This window comes from Chiroxiphia lanceolata, chromosome 4 (genome assembly GCF_009829145.1).
Source record: "Chiroxiphia lanceolata isolate bChiLan1 chromosome 4, bChiLan1.pri, whole genome shotgun sequence".
Taxonomy (NCBI): domain Eukaryota; kingdom Metazoa; phylum Chordata; class Aves; order Passeriformes; family Pipridae; genus Chiroxiphia; species Chiroxiphia lanceolata.
This window is the reverse complement of record NC_045640.1, coordinates 42,040,586-42,063,671: the sequence shown is the minus strand read 5'-3', so window position 1 is coordinate 42,063,671 and position 23,086 is coordinate 42,040,586. Positions and strand designations below refer to the sequence as shown.

The 23,086-nt window shown below is 34.5% G+C and overlaps 1 protein-coding gene across 5 annotated transcripts in view; it reads right to left on the bottom strand.

Moving 5' to 3' along the window:
- Positions 1 to 23,086, bottom strand: part of FSTL5 (follistatin like 5) — a 286,784-nt gene that overhangs the window by 130,241 nt on the left and 133,457 nt on the right. For all 5 annotated transcript variants that reach the window (XM_032686689.1, XM_032686692.1, XM_032686687.1 and 2 more), the window contains exon 5: positions 2,861 to 3,057. In XM_032686689.1, coding sequence (XP_032542580.1) covers positions 2,861 to 3,057 — 197 coding nt within the window. The remainder of the gene's footprint in view (positions 1 to 2,860; positions 3,058 to 23,086) is intronic.

The window sequence follows — 23,086 nt, the reverse complement described above, 5'->3', positions numbered from 1 at the left end:
ACTTGCCGACATAGGATTTGGAAACTAAAACATTAAATGAGTAAGGCTCAGCAATGAAAGCAGTCAAGGTAGAGAGGCATTTATATGAGAAAAGACCTTTTCATTCAACCTGCATGGAGCTACATAATCCCACCATTTTTCTATTACATTTACACTGTGTAACAGAGTTAAAATTACTTTTAACTGCAATTCTGTATTAGTCCACAAAGCCATGAAAAATATTATACCCAGGTGTTAGAATTGTTTAAATAGAAGAAAAAAAATAGTCTACCAATTTTTAATTTACTGTTAGAATACTTGAAGCTAAAAAAAAAAAACAAAACACCAAACAAACAAACAAAAACTTTCTCACTGCTTGAAATAGTTTTTTTAATAAAAAGAATACTCTTGCTTTTTCTAGAGAGGAATATTCATTTCTCTTGCATCAAGATGCAAATTGAAGAACCTTATGACTTCAGATCCAAAATACATAAACAAAAATTGGAGTGTTGCTGTCACCATTTCCAATCTCCAACTGATTCATTTCAATTTTCCATTAGGTAGGATGACTATATGGACACCTATGAGATAATAAATGCAATCCAAGAGCCTGATTTCACAACAAGATTGACAAGATGTAAAATTTAAGAGGCACTAAAAACTGAACTTCAATATTTATGTGAACATAAATTAACTTCAGGAGTCCTTGCTTTCTACAACAAATACGTTGCTTTTCATCTCCCCTTAATGTGATTACATCTAAAATGTAGACAGGCACTATCATTTATCACAACTCCACAGATTTCAAAATTTTGACTGTATTGTGAGCACAACTGAGAGAAATTCTCCTAATCCTGAAAATGTTTTCAGGAGTACAGTAATGTCTGCCTGTGGATGGTTGACCCTGGCTGGATACCAAGTGCCCACCAAAGCCTCTCTGTCACTCCCCTCCTCAGCTGGACAGGGAAGAAAAAATATAATGAAAGGCTTGTGAGCCAAGATAAAGTCAGGGAGAGATCACTCAGCAATTACCAACATGGGCAAAGCAGACTCAACTTGGGCAAAATAATTCAATTCATTACCAAGAGCAGAGTAGAATAAATGAGAAATAAACCCAAATATTAAAACACCTTTCCCTCATCCCTCTCTTCTTTTTGGGCTCAACTTTACTCCTGATATTCTCTACCTTCTCCTTCCCCAGCAGTGAAGGGAGACGGGGAATGGGAGCTGTAGTCATTCCATCACGTTATCTTTGCCACTCCTTCCTCATCAGAGGGAGGACTCCTCATACTCTTCCCCTCTCACAGGAGACAGTCCACCATGAACTGCTCCAATATGAGTCCTTCCCATCAAATGCAGTTCTTCATGAACTGCTACAGTGTGGGTACCTTCCAAAGGGTGCAGTCCTTCGGGAACAGAATGCTCCAGTGTGGGTGCCTCATGGCGTTAATTATTGTGTCTCTTGTCAAAACATAAAATAACAAACTACATGGCACTAACAATGAATTTATTTTACATTAATCTTTCAATTGAATAATTCCATGTTTCTACAATGAATTACAGTAATACGACATAGTACCATGTCTGGGTTTAAAGGTTGTTTGATCTGTTTCCATACTTGTGAAAAGCACTACTTTACAGTTGCTATTATAAATTCATTTTTATAGAAAAAAAAAGACTATGTGGGGAAAGTATGTATAGAAAGTTTGAAAATACCATAATGAAAGAATTTTTTATTATTTTAAAACTATGTTTGACACAAGAAAAAAAAAGCATTGGGAAAAGTATACATGTAGCAACTGAATAGAAAAGTATTTAATATAGTTTGCATGTCAGTATCTGTGATTCTTATGTATGTTATCTATTCATATAGCATATTCACACAAAAAGTATTATTTGTAAGATATATACAGGCACCAATTTCCCTTGAAAGCTGAGTTTCTGAAAGAGTCTAAAAAGCAGCAGGAAAATCAAATCTTATAAAGTACAGAAAAATAATATTTTTAAATTAGTCTTTTGAAACAGATTATTTGTTAGTATTTGACATGATACCTATATTTGCAACCAGCCTCTGGTCCTGGAAATTGCCCCTAAAATATTAAAAGTTGTCTGTATGGAAATGGTAACTCTAGCCTTACACCTTAGGCATTATATATTCACTTGTAAATATTTCTTAACACTGCCACGCCACATAAAACATAGCACAATGATCAACAGTCACATCTAAAAAAATCTTACTTTTCTTAAATTTTTAATTGGCTGCCTAATATCAGACCCATTAATATAGTTTAGCCATGATTAGGTTCCTCAAACATAGACCTCTAGTAAATCAAAGCACATTTGCCCTAACAACACTCTTTAATAGAATTATCCCTTTTAGGTTGATTAAAGCTAGTGCTGTTGTGCCTAGCAGAGCAACAATTACTGCTTTAGATCTATATTAGTTAAAGTTTACTGTTTAGAGACTACCATGAACTTTGCAAGACTACTTCTGTACTTCTCTAGCCCTAACTTAGATGAAGCAATAATATTTTATTACTAAAGAAATTATTTACCACATCATTTTAATTGTTTTCAACTTCTACAATACAGCTATACTCTTGGACTGTACGATAGCATGCTGTGGATAATAAAACAACTCATGGTTGCAACAGCCTAGAGTGTTCTAACCCACTGCACTATATTCCAAAGCATTATATTAAAATTTCCAAGTAATCAATGCAGAATTTCTGAATAATTCTCAAATGAAGTTTTCCACTTCAGAGACTCACAAACATATTCTATAGTAAAGCAACCTAAGAAATAATATTCCATGTGTGTATGTCCTGACAAAGGCAACTGAATAGCTACTATGCTAATGGAAACAAAATCTAAATCTTACCTGAGATAACTCATTAGTGTCCACAAGTCCATTGTTGTCTGAATCAAAATAATTGAACATTTGATCTACAAGAAGTTTCTTTAAAGCCATTTTCTCATCAATGGTTTTATCTTTTGATTGGGCAATGTATCTCTGATTTTGCAGATCCAGTAACATATTTTTCACTTCAGTGTATTCAGTAGGTTTACATTTATCGCCTGAAAAGAAAATACACAAAACAAGACTATTTTGAATTTGATTTCCTATTAAGAGTTTAAAGATAAATTAAAAAAAAAAATTGAAAAAGCAAAGGCTATTAACTTCTTATAACAATACCAACAGGGTTGCTTTAAGAGATAAGGAATTAATTCTGTAGTAGTGTGATCCATACTATTTCCTTGACTGGTCTTCAGATTAAGGTAAAAAAATTTACTGCAGCTTTAGATACTTTCTTACACAAAATTTTCTGTGTATAGAAACTAAGAAAAGTTTTATCAGTTTCCAAGCCCATGCTTTTTTCATTTAGACCATTCTGGAAAGGTTAATCTGAAGCGTTACCTTTGGTAAAGCATTTTGCATAACAGTGGAAATGTAATATGTAGAGGAAAACGTGCAAATATGATAGAAAATGAAACACTACATATTTCATTATAAAATTTTACTTCAGAAAGCAGAAGTTATGCTTGAATGCTCATAAGCTAGCTCTACCTTTTCATTTACTGGACATACCAAACTTATTTGAACAAGAAAAGTGGTATTGCCAGAGGAAGAGAAAGGATATCTTTGACAAGATCTGGTTTATTCTTTTCATTATCAAGTCTTCTATAAAGCGGAAATTGCTACAGCAAGTGTCCTACATATAGTAATTACAGTCAATACTTACTCTAAACTGAAGCACAAAATAGTGCATGCCTAGTATTCTCTTAGATCAGTTGCTGCATATTTTAAATTGAATAGAGAAACAGTTTAGAAGGGCTTGGGATTTTTTTTGTTAAGATAACCTTAGGATTTCAAACGGTTTTATAAAATGAGATATGTAAATGTGTACCAGCAAAATGCCATGTATTTGTTGCAAATATATATTTACAGTTACCTACTTCAAGTAGTGAAGTCAAGGCTAGAGTAATACACTGATTAGCAAAGAAAGCTATTTTGCATTCTTCTTTTTAGACACTATGCTGAAGACATGAGTATTAATGAGAAACAACTATTTATCTCACCAAAACTGCTTAGGTAGTTCTTTTGTTTTGCAAGTGGATCCCATTTATTAAACATCATACTTACATTTATGAGACTGGCATTTATTATTCTAGTCTATTTAATGGTATATGTATTATTACAGTGACTGTACCACATGAATACCTCCATAACCACTTCATAAGGTACAGAGAGAAAAAGTTCCTAAATGTTTCTCACTATCCTAGTGAGACTCAGATCCAAAAGGGAAGGATTTGTGATAGAAATTAAATCAAGAAAGCAGACAAAATATTTTTCAGAATCAAAAGCACTCCAGCCTTTTTATTTGTTTGCTTGTTTCTTCTAAAAGCCACCACTGTTACGTAGCTATCTAAGTAACAGAAATAAACCAATCCAAGTCGTATTTAACTGATAGATTAAGCTACACACACTATTTGCATATTTGTCCTCACCTGGCAGAGGCATGGAGATTGAGGCCATACAATTTGTAAGAGCTGAGTTCTGTGTGACTGCTTTTCAGGGGTCTAATGCAGAAATACTCAGTAGGGAAACATGTTTATTCCTCAGGCATTCTGAAGCTGCAGTGAGCAAACCTTTCCATCTGAATGGATGCAGGCTCCAGGTGTTGGGGAGGGAAAAGAGCACTTAACTTTAACATACTCTAATTCATTTGGGTGAACTCCAAAAGACTGGGCCAGAAAACAAGTATCATCTTTGTCTCCCCTAAATAACTTTTCTGGCTGTGCTATCCTCAGAGAGACAGTTTGGCTTCACTCTGCTGCAACTGATGACTAAGACCATTTTGTCTATGGTCCTGGAAGGGACTGGGCAATGGGGAAGACAAGACAAATCCTCTTAGATAGTATAGTGCTCAGACCTAGTTACCACATTCAGATTTTCGCCCTGTAAGTTATTCCTGTTCAAACAATCTCATTCTGCAATTCTAAAACTGCAAGGAGCTATTTCTACCTTAGAGATACACAACATAAGTAAAACAGTTTATTTCTTAATAATATCTACTAAATCATGGATTTGTAACAGCAACATTGATGAGATGCTACATGTCTGAGTTCAAAAAAGAAATGGAAAATGAAAAAAATATTTACACTGACAATTTTTTTTCCTTGAGGCAAGGGACAATGTCTCTAACGATTGATCAGGAATTGAAAAGAGGTTGTCATCTCTGCAAAGGTAACGATCATGCTAATGTTCATTAGAATATTGACAATTACTTATTTAGTTAGTTAGTTAGTTAGTTATTCTGGACAACTTCTGCATGAATTGAACAAATATCTCCATGAATGATTGTACAAACCCTGTAAATATAGAGGAAAAAATTAGAATTTCTGTACGACATGACCACAAAAAGCACTGTAATAATTAGTTGTTTTTCCTACTTTTATCTCAAAGCAGAGATAATGGAAAAAAAATTTAAAGGAATTTTGATCATAGTCCAGTAAAGACATTTTAATGCACTTTAGATGTTCACTTCAGATCTCAAGCTTAAGGAAAAATGAATTAATGTATTCTCTCACATTGCCTGTTCAGAGAGACAAGAAAGAATACAGACAACATATTTTCTACAGCATTTCATTTTTGTATGCTTCTCACTGCAAAGCATGAACTTCTGTAACTAGTATTATAGTCCTATAAGAACACACAGTTATATATTACATGTTTATCAACTATTTTTATGTATTTCCAGAAGTGAAGAGTATTTGCACCAACTTTTTAAATATAAAACATAAATGCTGTCTAATACAAAATCATCTGAGAGATTGCTATTGCCACAAGTTAGAGTGCTTCTTGTAGAATAACTTCATTCATAACTTAAGAACAGAAGGCTGTTAAGCATTTAGTTCACACACTCCACCTAGTTAAGCTGTGTCAACAAAATATCTTAAATTACATTGTGTTAGTGTATGTAAGGTTTTTATTTCCTCATCAGTGAAAAAATGCAATTTCCCAAGACTAAGTTACTAAAATCTGTCACAGGTTTTCTACACTAAGATAACTTTTCATTTTTATTTTTCCTGTTCCTGCTATGTCCCTTGGAAATATTTTTAACCTGCAAAGTAGCTTAAACTTAGCAATATACTGTATTGATTACTAACAGAAAATATTCACTAATGTTACTAATGAAAATAGAATTAAGGGAAGATTATATTTAATTATGTAGAATGTAGCTTTTTTAATAGATGTTGAAATATTAATCATTGGCTTCTAGTATGGAGGGTTTATGTCTGCTAGAGCCCAGTGTGACTCTCTTAGTGCTTCACTAACTTGTTTGAAAGCAAGTCCTCATGATGAAAATGCCCTGAAAACCTGAGGTGGAAAAATAATAACCTGCAAAAATAACCTGAACTATTTTTCCTTCCAACACAGTGTAAAAGTTATCCACTTGATAAATCTTGGGGGAAACATAGATGTTCAGGGGTCTGGGTAGACATAGGGTACATTCTGCACACAAGGAGTGAACCTTTCTGGTTCCCCTGCCTTATGATACTGATGGAGAATATCCAGATTTAATGTTTGCTAGTTGATATGCTTAGCTGTTATAAGTATGTAAGTAAAAGTAGACATCACTTGTAAATACCAGTTGTTTAAGAAAATGGTGAAAAGATTTTTTTTTTTTTAAATTGAAGCAAATGAAAAAGAGAGAATATAGAGAAAAGCACTGTCTGTTACTTCTAGTACATATACTTACATAAGTGCAGGAACTTACACTCCTCAAAAAGAGCATGAACACAGTATAGCAATTCTACCATGATATATACATCCATTATTTCTTTCCTATTACCACTTTAGTTTTCATCTTGTAACCTGTTACAACAGAATTACTATATTACTTATATTTTGATCTATCACCCACCTTTCAAATATTACTATGCATTCTAACAATACACTTCAGGCTGGTGAGAGATGAACCTTTAGTTTATGATTTAAGCTAATTACAGTTGTTGTAAATCAGGTTTCCACAGCTATTCTACATTTAAACACTTTCATTTCCTACATAATTGAGAGTAGTCTTTACACCAACGTTTTGAATGTAAGGGCAAACACGATCAATGGATGCTGCAGACAGATAAGGGGATCGCAAGGAAGCAATGAGACACTCCTAGTCAACACAATGCATAATTTTGTTGACAAATCGCCCTCTTATCTCATTGTCATGACTGCCTTTTACTGCAATATTTGAGTAAATGTGAAGCAGATGTTTAAACAAGAATGAGGCTCTCTTTACAGGAGATCTCCCCCAGGCTGGAGTAGCAGCACAGAGAAAAACTCAGCTGCTTTATTTATGTTCTAATTTAGTAAACATTAGTTGTGAAATAGTTGTCTCAATGACACAAAAATGGCAAATGGGGATTAAATATGCCAACTTTTATAGCGAGGAAAAGTAATTTATGCTTAACATAATTGAGAAAGAAACTACTGGGAATATACTGCAATTATAGTACTTCTAAAAAGACCTACTAAATTCTATATAATCACATACATACATGAAAGAGTAACCAACACATTGTGCATAATTTACTAACTTAATTCAGTTTTCTAGGTTTTTTTTCTTCCATTTTTGAACTAGGCTTCCCACAAAAAACAATAGATAATTTCTGAAAAATTACTATAAACAATAATAGACCAAGAAAACATAAAATTTGCTTTTCTGTTTGTTTCATTCATGGAAAGGACCAATTCTGCTACACAGCATTTTTTGTAGAAAAAAAAAAAGAAAAAAGAACAAACTAAGTAAAAAACCTCTGCTATGATTTATTTCACAAGTTTTCTGACATTGTCTGTGCAATCATAGAAGCTGTACACAAACCTAAAAGTGACAAAACAAACACATTGGAATCTAACTGCAATTCTCTGGTCTCATATCGTGCAACTGCTGAAGTAGTGATTTTCCTAGGGCAAAAAGAGTAGAAAAGTGAAAACATTTGCTGTTTCTTTCCATTCAGTGCAACAGTTTTGTAGATGTATCTCTGTTACCTAGGAAACAGCTGTAAGTTAGATTTTGTGTGCTATTGTCCTTCTAGGCAGTATTGAATAGATGGTATCTGCCCATAACAGGAAAAAATTCTGTTTGACAACTAGTCTTATTTAATTTGTAAGAGAAAGCTATAAATGCAAATTAATTAGTTGCTTATGAAAATATGGCAAATGAATATACACATTCTTAGAAAAATATTAAAGAATTAGCTAAGATAATAGTTTAGGGAACACTCCTTAAATCCAAAGCCAGATATCAGATTCTTGTATTTTGTAGTTTTCGTAAAAATGAAGAGAAGAATGAATATATCATTTAAAAATCACAGTAAATCTGTTCTCAGTTCTTTCACCACATTTATGGTTAATACAGGCACTTTAACCTTTCCTTTCCTAAGAATCCCCATTTACATAGCAGGAACAACTCCTATGTCTGAGAGCTATTGAATCATTTATATTCATGGCGTGTCTACCTCTGTAAAAGTAATCAGTGGCTGAGATACAACTGGATTCTGAGATATTTATGATTTTGAGCTAAGTTTTGTCTGTATAGCACAAATGGTTTCCAAAAAGCCATTTTTCTTTTAAAATTAAAATATCTTTGGATCTACCAGAAATGGCAGCTAGTTTTCAGTGGACCATAACACATATGAACAGTTTTAAGTAATCCACAACCAATATATATATATAAATTAGCTTTTTGGAAATGGAATAGACCTGATAAGCAACAAGCCTACTTTTAACTTTTCTCATGGATTTAATTAGCCAAAACGATTCACTGTAAAATTACAAATTATATGTCATGGAGCAAAACTGAGAAATTAATCACAGATAGTATACATATCCATACATACACACATATGTAAACTAATACAGATATGTACATATACCCCACATGCACAGGATGAAGAAATCACGACAGATGCAATCTGATATCAATTCAATTTCTAATGTATCACTAGAAACAACTTGAAGGTCTTCATCCATTCATCTATTTTTCACGATCTATCTATAGATGAAGCATGGAGGTTGTAATCTTACTTGTAGCCCTAACAAATAAAGACACGTTTTAAACCACTAAAATTGCTTGGGTTTATCTGAGAGAAACTTTAGGTTCAGATATCATTTCACAATATCTTATTTTCCAATATCAAACTCTCATTTTCCAAATCTGGAGCTCAAGTTTTGACCCTTATTCCCTGGCCTCCACTGAAGCTCTTGAACCACACTTAAAGAGAAACAATATCATCTGTACATAAATGTAACTTTTGACCTTGGGTCTATAGCTTCAGGCAGGTGGAGAGGAAAGCTTTATGCTCAAACCAGATAAATGGGGATTAACATCAAAACTTTTCCCTGTTGTAGCTATGTTTTAGATAAAAAGTGAGAATTTTCTACCATTTTCTTAAAAACATGAGAGTTCAGGGCTGCAAATTTTTACCATACAGCTTCTCAGCTTTACACATTAAGAGTGCCTGGAAAAAAAAAAAAATAAGAGAGAGAAAAAAAAAAAAATTACAATTTGAATCTCTCTAGGTTTGGCTTCTGGTTTTTTTGGGGGGGGCTAAGATGTATTATACAGCACTCCATCAGCAGATGTGCTGCTTTTCGTCTTGTTATGTAGCATCTGTACTTTCCAATGGCATGCATAATCATCTAAGTCTAAATTCACATTACTGTCAAAGTTAGATACTTGGATGTTAAGGACTTCTATTATTCAATTCTTGTTGTAAATAGGTTTAAGAACATACAAGAATTGTTAAGAACATTTGACATGGTTGTCTGTTTTTATGTGATACATGTATAAAAATACTTCCCACATAAAAAAAAAACAAAAAAACAACTATCCAGAGATGGGCACACAAATACAAAATTTTAAAGTTATATCTGTCAATGTGCTTAGGAAAACACTTCTAAGTGAATACCATAGCTGGTATATAAAACAGAAATGAAGCTAGCTTATAAAAGCCTTAGTTGCACTTTGTAAATAAGGAATAATGCTGTCCTTCCTCAAATACTACCAGTTGAAATGCTCTTAATCATTCTGATTTTTCCAAAATAAAAATCATAAGATCATAATACAGAAGTAATAATTATTGGGAGACAAGACACCTAGAAGCAGTTTTTCAGTCTTAAACAATCAACAGATCAGATAAACTATTCAGATTTTCCTTATACAAATACTACTTAGGTTAAATAACAGTAGAAGCTGAATAAATTTTCAAGAAGAAAATAGAAAAAAATAGGTAATACTATTTCAATTTTTTCTTTTTCAGGACCAGTTAGAGCAAACATTATATGAAGTGAGAAAGACTAAAATCAAAAAAGTAACTAGAAAATGAAGTAAAATACCAAAATCAGCATTTGGGGTATTGGCATGTGTTGGTCTTCTAGTTTTTAGTGCAGAGTAGTTGTCATACCACAGACCTCTTGACAGAATAAAACAGGTCATATAAACTTTCACCTTCAAGATGACATTTGAAAGAAATAACAGGTTGACAATAATGAGCAAAACATCGTTTTCCACAGATGAGAAAACACTGAATGTTTGAGTTGCGTGGACTGCATGTTAGTGTCATAAACACCATAAGCAGTGCTAGTCTGTAACTGGCAAATGCAAGACTCTTCTACAGGACTGCGCCTATCTTGAAAAAACTTATAAATCCACACTGCTTTTAATCAATTATATCATTTCTCAGAATTTCTTGATGTTTTGGATGTTTACTTCAGGGTATTATACCATGAAAAAGAAGAGATGAAAATAGGTACATTTAACAAATGAAATGTTTTATTTTCTTGTATCCAGCTCGAGCTTTCAGATCAGTTTTTCTCTTTGTTTCATACAACTTAAAAAAAAAAAACCTTTCATTTTGTAAGTAAATATTAATGTATAACATTAATAAAATAATCTGGGTTTGCTTGTCCTTTTTAAAAGAAAAATTAAGAGACAAAAAGACAACAGCACTGTGTCCCAAAGGAAGGCATTACTAAAAATGAAGGCTGAGACAGAAGTTTAATGCAGCATTTTATTTTCCCCTCTAGTGGAGTTAACCCAACCATTGATGTTAGTCTTCCTCCCACAGGGCTTAAACAATTTTTGACTTGGAATATCTAAAGTGATATTCTGAAAACTATGAAATGCTATGGGCTCACATTAAAAAAAAAGAAAAAAAAAGATGAAAAAGTATTCCAAATCCAGCAGGGAAACTCTTATAGGATGTAAGCTTTGCCAGAAAATCTATACAGAATTCCACTTTTGTTTCTTGGGAAGCATGTGTCAGAAGGCTCTCTTATTAAAAACAAATAAACAAAAAGTTACTGAAAGAGGTGCAATATTAAGTCACTCTTTTCCTTTTTCCAAGAGCTTCCAAGAGATGCCCAGTATTAACAGGTTTATGAAGATGAAGTCTCAAGAAGATGAGGTGTCAAGACTGGCCTAAACCTAACTAAAACAGTACCACAGTTAAAAAAAAGACAGTTCTGTTGCTCCATTTCTATTTCTTCTCGACCGTAGCCTATTTCCACTACTTCCTTTGTTTCACCTTTAGCACAGTTGAGTTCTAATGCTAATGACAGAAGTTTTTATGTTCAGCCTTTTGCTGTAGGAAAAATAGAACTAGTTTTGTGTGTGTGTGTGTATATATGGAACCAAAAATTTACTATTGTTAATCCAATTAAAATTTTAAGTCTATTACCTCCATTTATTTCATTAATTCAGAAAAGCCTTAATTATGCAGATAACATTTCTTTAAAAACCTTTTCTAGTATTCTCTTGAAATATTTATCTTATGTTCACTCTTGCAGTTTTTCTCTGAGTACTAAGGTTTCAGTTTTTTCCTTAGGAAGAGGAGGAACATGAAGATATGGTGAGAGATTCTTTCTACTTAGTCTCAGCCTGTCTGTGGCTTAGTTTTATATGTTTCACTATCAGAACCTGCTTCTCTTGGGGAACAATGTTAAGTAGAAAAATGGACAAATCAACCCTCAGTTGAAATACAAGGCTATTATTTGATAAGAATAAATTACCCATACATTGTTTTGAGAGAGCTCAAACAGGATAGGCAATAGTCATTTGACCACTAGGCAACTTCTGAAATCAACAAAATCAGCTCAGTCCAAGGCAAGACCAGGCAAGTCTTGAGACTCCCTGCCCTGTAAGGTCAATACAAAGGGGCTTGTGGTCTGTTTGTTTGTTTGTTTGTTTTTAAAGCGGGAGGAAAGGCAGAAAAAAAAGGGGGAAAAAATCCTACAGGGCTATTCATCTTTTGAGGAATGAATACAGCATAAGCTAAAGCAATTCAGAGAAATGTGACCTATTGTGGACCAAGGTCAAGAGGTGTATGTGATGAAACTCGGTTTTAGCCAGCCTAAGATACAATAGTGTTTCCCAGGCTGAGCATCATAATTCTGTATTTGTTCCCTGCTTTCTCCATCCTTCCCACATATAAGAATATGATGGTTTGGCAATAAAAGGAGAAAAAGAAGATTTATAAGTTGAAACTCAAGTAAAGGAGTATGCAATTTGCCTTTGAATCCACACCAGAATGTAACCTAACCACACTTGCCTGGCACCAGCATAAGTATCTGATCAGGCTGATAATTCTTACCAATTTCACATATCATTTCCAGGTTTAGTGTTTCTCTACCTTATGTTGTATAGGCTTGAAAATGTATTTTGAGGTTCAAACATTTTGAAAATGATCAGTTTTGGGTGGGAAGACAATGTAAAAAGGATTTTCACAGGATCACAAAATATGCTGAGTTAGAAGGGACCCACAAGGATTATCAAGTCCAACCCTTAGCCCCACACAGAACCATCCCCAAGAATCACATCATGTGCCTGAGAGTATTGTCCAAATGCTTCTTGAATTCTCTCAGGCTTGGTGCCGTGACCACTTCCCTGGGGAGCCTGTTCCAGTGCCCAACCACCCTCTGGGTGAAGAACCTCTTTCTAATATCCGGCTTAAATCTGCCCTGACACAACTTCAGGCACTTCCCTTGGGTTCTGTCACCGGTCAACACAAAAAAGAAATCAGTGCCTTCTCTTTTTCTTCACCTCACAAGGAAGTTGTAACTGCAATGAGGTCTCCCCTCAGTCTCCTCTTCTCCAGGCTGAACACATCAAGTGACCTCAGCTGCTCCTCATATGGCTTCCCCTTCACCATCTTTGTTGCCCTCCTTTGGACACTTGCTAACGGTTTAATATCTTTCTTATATTGTAGTGCCCAAAACTGCACACAATATTCATGTTGAAGCCACATCAGTGTAGAGTAGAGCAGGACAATCCCCTCCCTCGACCGGCTGGTGATGCTTTGCCTGATGCCCCTCAGGAGAGTGTTGGCCCTCCTGGATGCCAGGGCACTGCTGACTCATATTCAACTTGCTGTCAACCAGGACCCCCGGGTCCCTTTCTGCAGCACTGCTTTCCAGCATCTCATTCCCCAGTCTGTACGAACATCTGAGGTTGCCCCATCCCAGGTGCAGAATCCAGCACTTTCCCTTTGTTGAACTTCATATGGTTGGTGATTGTCCAGTCCTCCAATTTGTCAAGGTCTCTCTGCAGGTCCTCCCTGCCTTTGAGGGAGTCAACGGCTCCTCCCAGTTTTGTGTCATCTGCAAACTTGCTTGGTACCCCTTCCAGTCCTGTGTCCAAGTGATTTATGAAGATGCCAAAGAGCACTGGGCCTAAGATGGAGCCCTGTGGAGCCCTGTTAGTGACAGGTCACCAGTCTGATGTCACCCCATTCACTATTACCTTCTGTGCTCAACCCATGAGCCAATTGCTCACCCACCATGATGTGTTTATCCAGCTGTGTGCTGGACAATTTGTCCAGAAGGATCCTGTGAGAGACAGTATCGAAAGCTTTACTGAAATCCCGCTGGCTTCCCTTGATCAGCGAGATGGGTTACCTTGCCATAAAAGGAAATCAGGTTTGATAAGCAGGACTTTCCTCTCATGAATGACCAATGACAGCATGGTCTTTCAGGTGTTTTTCAATATCACCCAGAATAATCTTCTCCACAAGTTTACCAGGCAATGAAGTGAGACTGACGGGCATGTAGTTTCTGGGGTCCTCCTTCTTGTCCTTCTTGAAAATCAGGACAACATTCACAGCTTCCAGTCAGCTGGGACCTTCCTGGATTCCCAAGACATCTCAAAAATCACCAAGAGACACTGTGCGATGACATCAGCCAGCTCTTTGAGGATTCTGGGATGAATCTCTTCAGACCCCATAGATTTGCTTATACTAGAAATAAGAGTTGTGTAAATCAATCCAAGAGAAAAGCTAGGTCTACACAAACTGACTTTCATTTACTTGAACCTTGCAAGTTCTTGGATTATACACAAATGTATTTTGACCAATCATCCCTAAACAGTATTTTGATTATTTCCTTTCACAATCACAGAAAAGGCTACCTAAAGAGAATAGATCAATAATTTTATTCTAGAATCCCTGTAAAGAGATACCTGTTTCAGTAGAGATATTTCTCATCTGTGGTTTGATGCAGATCTGGCATTTCGGCAATTGCAGTGAAATTCTTAGCTTTGTTTTCCTACAGCTGAAGCTTTGTTTCTAAGTGTTTTGTTCAGCACTTGATCTTCCACAGAAAATGTCCTTAATGACAGAGACTTAGCGATGTAAAAATTAGTCTCATTTCTATTTGGTTTCATATTAATTCTGTGTTTCTAGATAAAATCTTTCAGACGCTTCAAAAAGAAACGTCTACTGATTATGACTAAATTAGGACACTCTCAAACTAGGAAGCAGTTAAGTGAACTTTGACGAAATTTAAAAATATATTAAAGCCATCTTTCCATTACTGTTTAGGGAAGAAGTGCTATAAAATTTAAAAAAAGGCTTACTTTAAAGATGATGGGTTTGGATCTCTAAAAAAAAAAAAAAAAGAAAAAGAAAAACAACAAAAACAAAAGAAAAACCAAAAAAAAACCCAAAAACCTCACCATAACACAATCAACAAACCCCCCCAACAATCCTCAGAGCAAGTAAAGCTCAAATTTACCTGAAACTTCAGCATTTTATAATTGTATATAGACTAAGGCTAAAGTCAAAAATCTAAATTCCCAGCTTTCTATTACACTGTCTTTCTAACCTTTCTAAACTATCACAATTTATAAGTCCAGCAAGAATTAAATAGAAATGGATTTTTTTAAAAATACTTGCAGCAAGCTTAAAAATGAGACATATAAAGAGCACAGAATTTCTACACAGAAGGATATACACACAACATATAGAAACACCAACCAGGTGTATATAGACAACAACTGGAAATACGTATTCAAAATTTAAGATTTATATGTTTTTATACAAAAAAAAAAAGTTGGAAATTTAGGCTAGAAAGCTGCTGAAATTGGGTGTCATATAATGCTAACTCAGTGGCTTTATTTTTTTGCCAAAAAAATTATTATATAATTGATTAGAGTAGAATGAAGGGGATTGCTTTTTTTTTTAAGTTGTCCTAGTTCCAATTTCGGTTTCTTATAACTTTTTTGCTTTCTCTCTGTGACTGTTGGATAGTGTTTTGTTACTAGTTAATGCAGTTAGCTCCCAAGCCCAATGACAGCTGTATCCTAACCATAACTAAAGATAAGTCTTAGACATACCAAGTTGTCTAAATAAAGAATACTACATGGGTGTCAACCATTGCAATTAACATGCCAAAAGAAAGGTGTATGCAGGCCAGCTTTTGCATCTGAACCAAGGAGAACACGTTTAAATATGTTATTTCAGCATTAACCTAATTTTGCTTATGAATTCTGATATTAGGCTTTGTATACCCCAAATAGAGGTAACTTTCAAAGTAAGCATGTAGTGAAACTAGAGTTTAAATAGTTTTAATGATTCTGTAATCATGTCTTTCCTTGAACGGTACTTTTTGTTTTGTTTTCACCTTTCTTTAATTGCAAAAGTCTCCTTGTCTTTATTTATCCTAAGTCTTTAGGATAAAAATAGATATATTTAAAAAATCAAGTTATGCTTTTACTAAAGGCCAAAATCTGACTTGAAAGACCATTTATGGATGAAAATACCATATAATGACTCTTGTTACAATTATTATGTGTTAAAAACATATTCCAGATCTGCATTATAGTGGAAAGCTTTCAATTAAATAAAATATTTCCATGATAATACTAAAATTTATTTGTTTGTGTTGTCTAGTTAATGTTTTTTATTGAGAGCATTTCAGGGATCACTGAGCAGAGTCCTAAGAGACTGTGGAAATTTGTCTTTGTACTTTGTAACACATGTATGTCTTCCTGAACAGGTATACTTATAGTTACTATATTTTAAATAAAGACTCTAAAATAGGTGGTTTGGTTTATCTGTATGAACTTACAGTGATAACAAGATAACACCTAAGACTTTAAAATATGGACTTTCAACCTGTCAACTAATATGGGCCACAGAGTAATTTTGGGTACATCTATCCCCTCACAATATACCATGTAAACTGATAGTTCTCATTCTATAAATCTCCTTTTCACAGATAAATGAAGGGAGGTGGTCCAAGATTTAAAAATATGGAATCTGCAAAACAGATACAATTCTTGTCTATTTATGGAAGAATTACATCCATGTCTGCCATTTTTATTCTCCTCCTTCCAAAGTTTGACTTTAAATTAAATAGGCTTCCCGTCTCTATAAACAAATAGTGAATGAGAGAAGGGCAACATTATAGGTTGCTTTCCCAGTATTTCTCTTTAGAGGAATTCTAAACTCAAACCATACTAAAATGGTCTGCCCTACCATAAATTTTGTTATATTTGTGCCAAGTCTTTAAGCCATACAGGCTTAGCTGGTCTGTGGAGAAGGAGACATGTTCTCCCTCCAAGAAGTTTTACTTAGCCAAAGTCCAAATGCCAAGAGTACAGCAAGAGCAGAGAATCTTTCAATGACTGAATTAAACTAACATCTACAGACTAAAGTGACCCTTAACTATGAAATAAAATTATATATATTAAGAAAACAAATAAGCGTGGATGTTTAATAATAGCTCTTCATATAACTGATAAATCTCTAACATAATAATTTAGGCAAAAAAAGGTCCATTTTTCTTCAAAATTGTTGAAGCAATAATTGTATTCAAATTCTTCCTTAACATAATGGAAAAACTAATTTTCAAAATACCTTACTTTATTATCAGATACAATGTATTATTTTAGAATAAAATCAGTTCCAGTTTCAAATGCATTACTCCAGTTACCCATGTTAAAGGACACTAGCAGAAGTGCCGGCTAACAGAACTACAGGTGTTAATGTCAAACAAGTTAACAAATAAGAGTAGACAGATTAAACATTAAATGCCATTAAAACTCACCCCCTGACATGTGATATTGCTGTTACAGTTCCGTAGAAAATATGATGCTGGGAAATTATGCCAAACAGAGCACGTATAGAAATAGGTATATTTATGTGCACTAAAAATAATAAAGCAATAGCTAAGTTCAATTGTGAATAAGATAGCAGATAAGCATTTGTTCAAAGCATTTAATCTTTTGAAAGCTGTTAATTACCCACAGGAAAATTGTATCTGCATAATACTGCTTAAGATATCTACATCCATAACAGAATAATTTTGGCTGCTATTATGTTTTTATTGTTACAGAAAAGTAAGAATACAGTAGCATGCTACAATAAAGTACTAGCAGTTGCATAGAAATAATTATGGCCATAGTTATACACAACAATTGTCCTCAGTTATTTTTTTTTCTAAATAACATTTAATTCTGGAAACTCATTTAAAAAACTCTACAAACAAACTTTATATAAATTCATCTTGTTTGATTGCTTGAAATAGCAGTCATATATTTGATTTAAATAAAATTCTGTCCATTTTATCTTCTTATACCAAACAACACGATGATAAAAAATTAATATTTTGAAAAAGATATTTCCTTTTCATACACGAGAGAAAATACACAAATACAGTTGTACTACTACTACTACAAGATTACTTAGTGGATTGGGTCAAACTATTCTATTTTTGCAAACTCACCCTAATTCAAAAGTAAAGTAAAAAGAATTCACAGGAGGCTCATGTACTGTCTAAAAACATAATGTATATGCACAGAATAATGGTAACAAAATCTCTCGTGACTCAGTGTGACTGAATTCTGAGTATTAGTACCAGACGTTTACTATTGCCACTAGTTAGACACACAAAGTACATGTTCAAAAATCTCTACCTGGAAATAAAAGGCATATATTAATGACTACTAAGTCTAGTATCCATAGCTACACAAAACTGATTTTAAAGACTAAAGTCTTTAGAAAAAGGAGTACGTTGGAAAGAAAATTATACTGTGACATGTGACCCCCTGTGTGAATGCATGACACCCTGATCTTAAGAATTTGTAAATTTGTGCAGGTTTAACCTAAATTTGCCTCTAGACTCTAACTGAAAAGGGAAGAAGAGGAAAAAAAGGCAGAAAAGAGCTCCATATTACCCTAATATAAAGATTGTTTTCAAGTTAAGTAGTTTTCAAGTTAAGTAGTTTTCAGAGCTTTCTACCAGTGACAGGTAACCCAGACTTAGTCTGTTATCTAACTCAGAAATTGAATTCTATCATTTACAAACAAGGAGTACCACAACATTCACGTAATGGAAGCAAGGAACGTTGTTTTTGTTGTTATTATTATTGCTACTATTACTACTTCTACCCTGAGAAAAGAGTGGGATTAAAGCACTACACAGATTTGCTTTGCAAGAGTAATTTTTTTATGAGATAGTTCCAGTTGCCCCCTGAAAAAGCTGGATTTTCTGCTTGTCCTCCAAACTAACTAATATATCGCAGGCTTTCCAGGCAGACTTACTATGCAAATTACCTTGAGAATGAAACTGAATCTTTATTTCTCTTCTTTTTTCTACATTCCATATCTAGTGAAGAGGAACTGGGGAGAATAGACATAAAACTGTCTTTTAGAAATGAAAAAATTACCCTTAAATTTTATAAATATGAAGATGTTAAAAGTCATTGGTAATATCACTCTGTTGCTTTTTCTAGAGTTGCAAGTACAGTTGTGCTTCACTTCTGGGTTGCGAGGAGAATGTTCCTGGGTTCTGTTTTGATTTAAAGGAAAGCAGAAATCCAAAAATTCTCACTTCCATACTTCTCAGAAATTCATTGTTCTTCCGTTAGATGTATTGTCAGGACATAAAATGAACCACATTAAGATACAGATTTTCACCTTTATAAATTAATAAGCTTATTTCACTTTCTAACTTTACTCACTCTATTATCAGAAGAGATAGTTAAGGTCCTCTCCCATATAGTCGAAACACATTTTTGAAGTCTCAAACATATAGTAAATATTAAGAAGATTTAATTACCAGTAATCAGAATTCTCAGAGATGCCAAGTCCACATGTGCATTTATAATTTGTGACTGCAATGAGTTAAGAAATATTTTTGGCCTTGTACTAAATGGGCCAACATATCTACATGCAAATTGGAACATGATCCCTTGGGCAAACACTGCATATAATATAACACTAAACTAAATAGAAAAAGAATGGAAAGCAAGTACACATGACATTCAGTTCTTTAATAACTCCCCATTTGTTAAATTAATGCTTCTTTAAAACTGTAAGGTACTTCCACTATGTCAATTCAAAACTTTAGTTACTCCATGACCACTTAAAATTACTTTGAGTCCTTCCTGGGAATAACAATATTCATTAAGAGCTGTTAAACATAGCTAATTCAGCAAGGATACACTGCTGTGTGAGTAAACAGAAACTGCAAGAAACCACAGCTCTCCAAGAAAGAGGTGTTCTAGTTACATTTGTAGGTCAGCTAAGTGTTTTGTAAGCCTATAAGGCAGTTTCACCCTTTCTGACTTATAAGAGGTTTCAAAAAATCTGTTATTCTTCAAAAGTCCACTAAGACAAATGGTCAAGAATTTTAGGATTGTATTTGAGATCAAATACCTGATACATGGTCAGCTTCATAGCACCACAAGTCTTTATGAAAAAAGTATCAGTAATATAAGAAGATGCTACTGAAGGTGGAAATTGGTTACTAAAGATGAACCTATTACCTAGGCTAACTACAGTGCTTGTATTAATTCTGAAGAGTTATGGATCTGAAGAGGCCTCTTTTGGAAGGCCCTTTCAAGTTTAAGATTAACCTAAAAAATTTTTTTTAATCCTTTTGAGTAATGCTTAAAAATAATTTGGATATGGTATGTATCACCAGAGACAGGAGGCGTGTACCCAAACTCCAGCCTATGCCAAGCAATGGAGAAATTATCTCATTAAGAGAATATTTTGCCTTAACAGTCTTAATTCTCATGTTCAGTAAATTAGTGTGTGTCATCGAAGTGAATTATAATCTATTCTCAGAGCCTGCACTCCTGAAAATACAAATGATCTGAACTTAAAGGTGGGGACAGCCTTCCTGGGCCTGAACAAGTGCCCAGGCTTCAGAGACATCCCTAAGGCATCTTGGCAGGCTCAGTCCCAGATACTGAACAGGTGCCAGAGGACATCAAGAATTTGAAGAAAAGGAACTGGAAAAGATTTAAATATGAGAGGCCTGACACTAAAGCATACTGCAAAAAGTGAGATCACCTCACCAAATCATGTTCCTTACCAGGGCAGTGGGTGATAATCATGGCACAACACTGACATTGCTGCTGCTAAAGGCTTCTTAACCCATTTGTTGGCTCGGATCAACCCCCTTAGTTTTCACAGTGGAAACTTCTAATTACAAGCCATGATCTCAGGCATATTTCAGGTGCTGAGAGCAGACATTGTGGCTATAAACTGAGAAATCCATCTATATCTTAACTGGGTATAATCTTCGAGGTTCCCATTTTCTGGCAGTCTTAAGGGATTAAAAATAGACAGATAAAAAAAAGCCTTAGTAGAACAAATTTAAAATATGGCAGGTGTGTTATGAACAATAGACCAAGCAATTCTGGAGCTGTGAAGGCCACAGGCAGGTTAACAAATTTGTTATTCTATTTTTTTTTCCCAGGGGAAAGAGAGATCAAGTAAGTAAAATGAAAATTATAATGGCAAGGACAAATATTTAAAAGATTAAGTATGTTTGGCTGAAAAAAAACCAAGAACAAATAATTTGGGGGTTTTTGACAAACATTTTAAATCAGGACAGGAAGACAAAATGAAGGATGTGGGTGGACATACCCACTTCTTTATCCATACCTGAGCACAGAACATCATCAATAGATACTGCTGAAGGCAAAACACATACCAATAACAAACATTTCTGACATCTACCAATTGAAGATATACATTAAAAATAATTATATACTGTAATTCATGCTGAACAAAACACTATCTCTGCTTTACTACAAAGGTTCTTGCAAAGGGTCAGATGTAGGAATCTAAATTCCAATCTGAGTATTAACTAACTTTATGTTACGCATCTCAGCAAAAGAGTTGAGGAACAGTCAGAACCTTCTCAGCAGAAAATTTTCCAATTTAGCATTCACAAGTGGGTATATATTTAGCCAGTTATTTGAGCCTTCTTTTATCTCCACATCAATATATGCTGCTATGGTATGACCTGGAACAGAGTCTATGGTAAATATTTTCCTTCAAAGCTCTTTCTCATCACACAATACTGATGATGACTTTTCATGCCGAAGGTAGTCCTCTAAGGAGAATTTTATCAGGCATATGTCATATAACCATTTCTTGGTGTGCATATTGTCGGACAAGAAGAAAAATATTTTGTCAGAACAGAAATATTTGGTCAACAACAAGAACGGGCTGTTTAAAGAGCAGGTGTCAAAATAGATGTAGTTTTTATTATTATCCTTTTGCCATCTGACGCTGAAATCAGCTCCAGTTTATTCAGATTATTATTTCTTCTGTGCTAAAATTATGTCATGCTCAGCAAATAGAAATGTTATCTGTTCAGAAGAAGTTATATGCTAAAGGCAAATTCACACAATATGATCACACACCTTTTTCCTTTACCCCATTCTATTTCTCTACCCCTAAATTTTCTGTGACTTGTTGAACAAGTTGGTTTACTCACTATGGTAGAATTAATTCTGTTAAAAGCAAAAGAGACCTTGCTCTTCAGTGTATCAGAACTGAATTTCTGCACTATCAGAATATTTTGTTCCTCAATCATGCAATGAATTAATATGCAAATATTCTCTCAAAAGCACACATTGAACATTTCCACACATTACTGCAGTAGCTCTAGATTATCTTCTCCCACACCCTTAAAGCAAAGAGTGATAAAAGTCTTGATGTACTTTCCCTGTGGACATAATGTTTCTATCAAACAGATGGGTGGATTTCTTCAATCTTTCTAACAAGAATTAATGGAAATTAAAAAAGGATTTATTGACTGGTGGCAGATGGCTGAAGGATTTTGCTTAGGTACGACTCATGTAAATCACAAAAAAAGCAAATTCAACCTCTTGCTGCAGACAAGAGGTCACTTCTGCATTAAATTAGGAGCATTCTGTTTTGATGTTAAAAGGAAGCAAATGCTTTCTTTTATACTTTGCCAGACATGACCATTCTAAGACATCAAGATGTTAATGGTCTCTTGATCATCATACATAGTGTAGGCATGTTTTGCATTCTTGGGAACAAGCCCATAGAAACACTCATGATAAAAGACTATGCTCAGATTTAAAATAGCTGCTGCTTGTGTATGTACTTGAAATTGTCTCCTGCTGTCCCAGCTCCTCACAAGCTGTAGCCTCCTCGTTGTCTACTAACAAGTTCCACTAGCTTGTGTTCCTCACGAGTACAGCAAAGGTAAAAACAGCTGGAAGGAAACATAAAAACAGTACAGCTTTTTGCTGCAGCGCTGTCCCATCTCCCCCAGATATGAACTTCTATTAGTACACATCATACTGGAACAGTTATTGACAATTCTAGGAAAACTGACTTGTTATCTGAAGATAACTGTCATCACTTCCCTTTTCACAGCTAAGTTTGGATACCAGTGGATTAATAGAATTGTCTGTCAAAGGTACATCTTGCTTGTTCTGAAGCTTCAATGTCATCAGCAACTATCAGCAAAGCTATGGAAACCCACACAGGA